Source organism: Brachypodium distachyon, chromosome 2 (genome assembly GCF_000005505.3).
Source record: "Brachypodium distachyon strain Bd21 chromosome 2, Brachypodium_distachyon_v3.0, whole genome shotgun sequence".
Classification (NCBI taxonomy): Eukaryota; Viridiplantae; Streptophyta; class Magnoliopsida; order Poales; family Poaceae; genus Brachypodium; species Brachypodium distachyon.
Genome location: NC_016132.3, coordinates 5,940,616 through 5,948,014, shown reverse-complemented (window position 1 = coordinate 5,948,014; position 7,399 = coordinate 5,940,616). Strand labels below are relative to the sequence as shown.

Genomic DNA, 7,399 nt, shown 5'->3' with positions numbered 1-7,399 from the left:
GCAAAAGTTTTAGTAGAACATGCACTGCAAGTCGATTTCAAGAAATAGCAAGGATTTTTTTTACAAAATTTCCGACACCAATTAATTAGAAACAGAAGAAATATAACATATTTTGTTTTCTTATATAAATGACGTGGAACACCTAAAATAAGGGAACTGTTCAGTACCACCCAAAATATTTCATGGGCGTCTCGACGAGATAGAGATACAGCTGCGCGCTGACTTCACGCCGACCATCTATGAATTAAAAACGACGGCGCCGCTTGTCTTTTTTCTCCAGGAAATAAATACGGGCAGATGTACGTGTGTCTCCGGAATTTCCGATAGCAGGCGCCAGAAAGCTCGCCCCGACATGGCCGTCTCGCCTCTTGCCCTCGTGCTTCTCGTCCCCGCTCTCGTCGTCTCCCTCGTGTACCTCTTTCGGAGGCCCGCTCCTCCGCAGGATGGACGGCAGCTGCCGCCGTCACCCGGCCGCGGCCTCCCGCTCATCGGCCACCTCCACCTGCTGGGCTCCCTGCCGCACAGGTCTCTTCGGGCCCTGGCAGAGGCCCACGGCCCGGTGATGCTCCTCCGGCTCGGGCGCGTGCGGGCCGTGGTCGTGTCCTCGGCGGCCGGCGCCGAGGAAGTGATGAAGGCCCGCGACCTGGCCTTCGCGAGCCGGCCGCCGAGCGTCATGGCGGAGCGGCTCCTCTACGGGCGCGACGTGGCGTTCGCGCCCTACGGCGAGTACTGGCGCCAGGCGCGCCGGATCTGCGTCGTCCACCTCCTCAACACGCGCCGCACGCTCTCCTTCCGCCGCGTCCGGGAGGAAGAGGCCGCCGCGCTCGTGCAGCGCGTCCGCGACGCGTCCGCCGCCGCCATGGACGCGTGCGAGCCCCTCGTCGCCTACGCAAACACGGTCGTCTCGCGCGCCGCGTTCGGAGACGACACCGCGCGCGGCCTGTACCGCGACGGCGACAGGGGGCGCGAGCTGAGGAAGGTGTTCGACGACTTCGTGCAGCTGCTCGGCACGGCGCCCATGGAAGAGCTCGTGCCATGTCTCGGGTGGGTGGACACCGTGAGAGGGGTGGACGCGAGGATCAGACGCACGTTCGAGGCGCTCGACGGCGTACTCGAGAAGGTGATCGATGACCGCCGCCGCCGGCGTCAACCTGGCAGCAGGCGCAAGGGAGATGACGGCGTGGACGGTCACAAGGACTTCGTGGACGTGTTGTTGGACGTGAACGAGACCGATGGCGAAGCTGGCGTTCGGCTCGACACGAACGAAATCAAGGCCATTATCCTGGTAAGTATTGTACAACGTGATCCATCACTTACTCGATCAGTTTCCGTCATGGCACTGTATAGTAAGTACTCCTCGGCAGGACATGTTCGCGGCGGGCACGGACACGACGAGCACGGCGATAGAGTGGGCAATAGCAGAGCTCATCAATCACCCGACCAGCATGCGCAAGCTCCAGGACGAGATCCGGGCGGCCGTGGGAGCCGGCGCCGGGGGCGTCACCGAGGACCATCTGGACAAGCTGCGTTACCTGGATGCCGTGCTCAAGGAGACGCTGCGCCTGCACCCTCCGGCGCCGCTCCTCGTGCCCCGAGAGACACCCAACGACGCCGAGATCCTGGGCTACCACGTCCCGGCGCGCACGCGGGTCATCATCAACGCGTGGGCCATCGGCCACGACCCGGCGACTTGGGAGCGCGCCGAGGAGTTCGTGCCGGAGAGGTTCCTCCTGGACAAGGCCGCCGTGGACTTCAGGGGCCAGGACTTCGGGCTGGTGCCGTTCGGCGCCGGGAGGAGAGGATGCCCCGGGGTTGAGTTCGCCGTGCCAACCGTGAAGATGGCACTCGCGAGCTTGCTGTGCCATTTCGACTGGGCGCCGGCCGGCGGGAGGTCGCTGGACATGCGTGAGACGAACGGAATCGCAGTGCGGCTCAAGTCCGGCCTGCCGCTCGTTGCAACACCGCGGCTTCCTTGACTTTTGCAAAGGTTGGGTTTGTCATGCTAGCTTATCATTCTGCTTTGGTTTGTACTCGTTTCTCATCGGAAAATTGGTACTCGTGTAAAAAATTTAGCGCTAAGCGGATCTTTGGATTATAATGACTATTGATTGGGATTGCCTAGCCATCAATCGATTGAGAAATTTTAGTTTCTGCATCGACAGGCATAATGCATAAGAAATTGTTATGTCTACATCTACGTCGATAATCCTGAGTATGTTGATTAAAAATGTGTCTCTAGTCAGTTCTGTTAGATCAAACGCTTGAGAATAGACTTTGTGAGTTCCCTTCAAAAAAAAAAATATTTCCCTTCAAAAAATAGACTTTGTGAGTTGATATACATGGCTGGACACTTGTGTTTAGCTCAAATTTATTTCAGGAGATCAAACTTGCTCAGAACTCCTCCGGTTCTGGTTAGCACCCCCCACACTAACCCCTAAACCTCTCATGATCCTCAGTGTCATTGCACTTTCCCTTGCATATTCGCTTGGCACCGCCGCGCGTATTGCTAGATTTGTCTTCTTCCTGATGCGACACACATTTGTTCGATGCCGCCAGCTGCCCAGCTTTGGCCCGATCAACCAATTCCATTTTTCAGTGGCATCCTCATTGTTGTCCTGTTAATTAACTTTCAAGTCATTGTAGGCCTCAGATAGGAAAAAGAAATCAATACATGGTTACAACACAACACACATGAACCTTCTAAACCAAAACTACTCTTTGCAGCATAGGTCATGGTATAATCAACGAACATGATAACATGAGCAGGCAACATCCGCGATAGGACAGCATCGGAGTGCGAGGAGGATCAGAACTAGAGAGCTCAAGCAAAACATGGAAACTGCTGGCTAGTAAACCTGCAAGCATTATCGTCAGGAGGCCGCATCGACGCCATCTTTGTGCCACCTTCACAGACGGACGAAGAGTCCAGGGGCTTTAGGGAAACAAAAGACGACGTTGGCTCGTTGAGCACACATAAAGATTGCACAAAATCTCCACGGAAGGGTGATTTTTCCGGGAGAAGGAGAAGTAGCAATATGATGCTAACATGCTCTCAAAGAGTGTCACTAGTGAGAATTATCTCCCCAAAAGGAGGGTGGTTTATCCAATGGAGTGTAGAAAAAGATCACATATGACGACTATAGGATAACAACAGAGACAATCAGACAGAAGTTCTTGGACATTTGGATGAAACATAATGATGGATGGCGGTGAAATGGTAGGAACAATGGACCTCAGATCGACCGTTGTTGGCAGCAGACACGGTCAATGGTAATGTTTGCAAGGCAGTTCTTGGCTCTTGCATGTGCCAAATGGAAAAAAAACGATACTGCATCCATCTTAAAAATATATGAACATTTTTTTCCTATCAAAAAATGTGCGAAGGATACAGAACTTTGCGATTTACACAGGTCCCCGGTGTTTGAGATCTTTAAGGTCATAAACATGAGCAGCTGTCTTATCTTTACCTTCACCAATTTAAAGTCTTACTCCCTCCGATGCATAAAAAATGACCATCACTTGGTATAAAATTTGTACTAACTTAATATAAAATGGACGACATTTTTTATGAATCAGAGAGAGTATTTGTTAAGTAAATGATTTTTTTCTTTCACAAATGTGAAATAAAAGTTGTAATTTATGTCCCTTTTGTTATGCAATACAGAAATAACTCTCTTTTGTTAGATCGGCAAGGTGTCACAGGTTTGTTATAATCCAAAATGCTTTCTCTATATGTTGTGCAAAGCCATAACAATGCATCAAAGTCTCAAACCAGTGTTGTTAGGAGTTGTAAGTGGAAGAGAGCCTATTATTCGGGGGGGTTTCAAATCCAACTTTGCTATAGCTCAGGTTAAGAGTACCATACTTCACATAGTGTCACAATTGACATGGCATGTATGCACTATTTTCATAGTATGATACATGTAGAGTTACAATACTTTTTTGACTGGGTGGTGTTGTATAAATTTCAGAAGGAATGCATTTGTTGTCTTCTAAGATAGTAGAGTATAGAGATATAATCTTCGAAAGAAACTTTTGTTTGGTGATGTCAAAGAAGACCAAAAGAGGAAGAAGGAGTTTGATGCGTATGTCTTCGAATGTATCATTTTATTTTATTGTTCCGTGACAACTTACGGGCATTCGGCTAGCTGATCAATAAAGCGGCGACCAATTTCCCTAAAAAAATGCAGAGAAGATTAATTAACACCGCATAATCATGGACTGAGAAATAAGTTTTCTCCGTCGACGGAGATATAGGCTCCGTTTGTTTGGGTTTCTACGATAGCTTTCTATAGAAAAAATTGAAGCCCAACAAAACAATGAATTTGGACCCGTTGTCTGACTAAAGCCCGAAGCACTTTTAGTTATATGGATCGTGTACGAGTACTTTGAGAGCATCTGAAAAAAAACCACGTCCGTTGTCTCTAAAAACTTGAAGAAAATAACATGGGGATGCCACCGCTCTCCACCACCATCATAGACACCATGAAGAAGATCTGCTGGCTCGGCGACATCTACATGCTTGTGTTCGAATGCAGTGACGGTGGCATTCGAGGCGCCTCGATGGTGTGCTCGAGAAGGTGGTCGATGACAACCGCCACCGCCGTCAACGGCAGGCGCAAGGGACATGACGGCGGCGGCGACAATCGCAAGGATTTTCATGGACGTGTTGTTGGAATTTGGACCTGAACAAGACCGACAACGAAGCTGGCATTTGACTTGACACGATCGAAATCAAGGCTATCTTTGTGTGGGAAAAAAAGGATTGGACAAAACATATGAGTTTTCATCGAACAACATGGAAGGACGGAAGGACATGGTGTCGTGGATCGAAGTCTTTTGTATAGCTTTGCACGGCCAGATCGGAGTCATGCAGATTGTCACGCGGATCGCATCACCCACGTCTCCATGTGTTTATTCCCCACACGAAAAATTTCAGCCAGTGGCCTGCCCTTCATTCTCGTCGTCGTTATAAATACAAATACGCACACCCCATTCTCCACTTATCGACAGTTACCACCGCTACCGTCATGGACGCGGTTAAAATCTGATCGCTCACCAACATTGACTATCGCATCCTCGAAGGCAGCGACGTCGCGGATGCCGCCATCGTAACATCCGTCGCGTCACTCCCGTGCTCCACACGGAGATGCCGCGCCGCCTCACCGACGTCAGATGGAAGATGGAACTGGTGCACCTCGCCGTCTACCTCCTCGTCCACAACCACATGCTTCTTCAACTCAATACGCTCCCTCAGCAACATCCTCGTGGTGAATAAGCAGGCCGTTTGCATGATCGCTCTCAAGCATCTCTATAAGGCCTACCGCAACCATCAAACCATCGAACTGAAAGATGTAGAACATCGCATTTTCTTCCGAGATCCCCTTCAAGTTTGGATGCCCGTCAAGCACAGTCATCGATGTCTTGATCGAGGAGATCAAGTCAATCCACCACCAAGCTGCAATACATGGGCAAGCGAGCCTCGGCCAAATTGAAGAAAGCCGTGACGAAACTCAAAGCCAACCTGCTCCTCCACCTCAAGCGTCGCGCCTTCATCCGGACCGCCCTCATTACAGCGGAGTAAGTTGCATTATCGAATCTGCAGACGAAGTCCATCAACGCCAACGAAACCCTTTCGACTGTCCCCGAATGGAATCAATATTTGTTAGTAGTTTTCTTTCTAGCGGCAGATTCTATCAAGAAATTGGAAGTGCCTCCCGGAGCTTCTCACCTCCGTCATCGCCCTTAAGAAGGTGAAGACCGCCGTGGCCTAACTCAAGGCTTCCCTCCTCCTCTTCCTCAAGCGTTGTGTCGTCTTCCAGGTCGGCATCTCTTGTGCCGCGTAATTATGGTTTGTATTAATTTCTTGGATTCTGGTTTATAATGATTTCTTATTTGAATAGTGACAACTTTTTAGAACCAAGCGGATTTTTGGTTCATAGTGATTTGGGATCGTCTATGGCCGTTATATCGTTGAGAATTTTAGTTTCTCCGCCGACAAGCAGAATGATTGTTCGTGATGGAATTGTTATTGCTAACTCGAGTTAGAAATTGGTTCTAAGCATTTGAGAGTGCATATGCTCAGTTCTGTTAGATAAAATGTCTTACATTTTCTAAGTCGATGTATAGATAGACACGTATTTAGCTCAATTTTTTTCCTGGAGACACAACACTTTTGCAGTGGTTACGTATATTACTATAAAATCATACTACTTAACTATGGTAGCTCATTTATTTCATGTTGGTAATTTTTCTTAATATGATGCAGTACTATTCATAAGGTGATCAGGAAGCGCTTGTATTATACTAGCAGAATCATTGGATGCATGACAAGTGTCGTCATTGTAAGGAGCAATCATAGGACTAAATTACTTTGGGCCATTTGGAACAAAGGATAGGAAAGTTGCAATTCCTATGAAACAGTGTATCTACAATGTGATTTCACAGGAAAACAAAACATCTGCATGGACCTCATTCTTTTGCAAACTGGAAGCAACTCTCTACTGGTTTAACAGTGAATTCAAACAATTTTTGTTTTTGTGTTCGAAATGGTTTTCTATTCCAATCATATGTTTTCCAATCCCTGTAGAATTCTAGATACATGTCATGCCAATTCTTATACTTGCCATATTCTTTTGGTTTTTTCTATCATGCGTTCCAAACGGAGCCCACACACCCTACTACAAATATCAATACACTAAAATATTATACAAGTACCGCAGTTCTAGAGAATTTTCATTTACTCATGAAGCCTATTTTATGACCTTTCATGGTAAATCTTATCCCTCTTCATGTAAACTCTCAAGCATTTAGAATATTCTTTTTTTGAAAGTATGATAAGATTAAAATATTCTAATCTTATTTTATTCACTATAGAAGGCTCTTCGTAAATATTCTACTCCTTCAATTATAAAAAATATTATAGAATGTTTTCAAGTATAAATTGCTAATTCTGAACACCCTCGATCAAAATGCACATGCGCGACTGTGCATCCAATCACGTATTCTAACACTGTATTTTGTACATCACAGACCAAGAAAAATAAAATTAGAACGAAAAAAAGGAATAGCTTCCATCGGGAACTCCAGATCTCAATTATGTGGGATGCGAGTAGCCTGTTTCCTCAGACTAGCAGTAAATTGTTAAGGGCATCCACAGTCTTTAGAGGTAGTTTTACCTCTAAATTGGGACCCACCCCCTATCTCTTACCTTGTCACCAAACGCTGCAGTTCTTAGAGGCAATTTTACCTCTAAGATGGACCCCACGTCTGAGGATAAAGTATTTGAAGTTTTTTCATGATCTATAGTCTCTCTTTTATTTTACATGCATTACATTGCTTAGAAGTTATCTTCATGGAAAGAGACATTTTCTACCTCTATAGTTTAGAGGCGGAGAGC

General features: G+C 47.2%; 1 protein-coding gene across 2 annotated transcripts; it reads left to right on the top strand.

Moving 5' to 3' along the window:
• The first annotated feature begins 340 nt into the window (after nucleotides 1–340).
• LOC100834183 (cytochrome P450 71A1) lies at nucleotides 341–2,781 on the top strand. 2 transcript variants are annotated; one of them, XM_024459683.1, is made up of 3 exons: nucleotides 341–1,285; nucleotides 1,365–1,987; nucleotides 2,725–2,781. In XM_024459683.1, the coding sequence occupies exons 1-2, from the start codon at nucleotides 353–355 to the stop codon at nucleotides 1,974–1,976; spliced, it is 1,545 nt and encodes a 514-aa protein (XP_024315451.1). In that variant the 5' UTR covers nucleotides 341–352; the 3' UTR covers nucleotides 1,977–1,987; nucleotides 2,725–2,781. The 2 variants fall into 2 exon arrangements, with proteins under 2 accessions (XP_024315451.1, XP_014755069.1); XM_014899583.2 differs by lacking the exon at nucleotides 2,725–2,781 and having other exon boundaries at nucleotides 1,365–2,109.
• The last annotated feature ends 4,618 nt before the right edge of the window (nucleotides 2,782–7,399 follow it).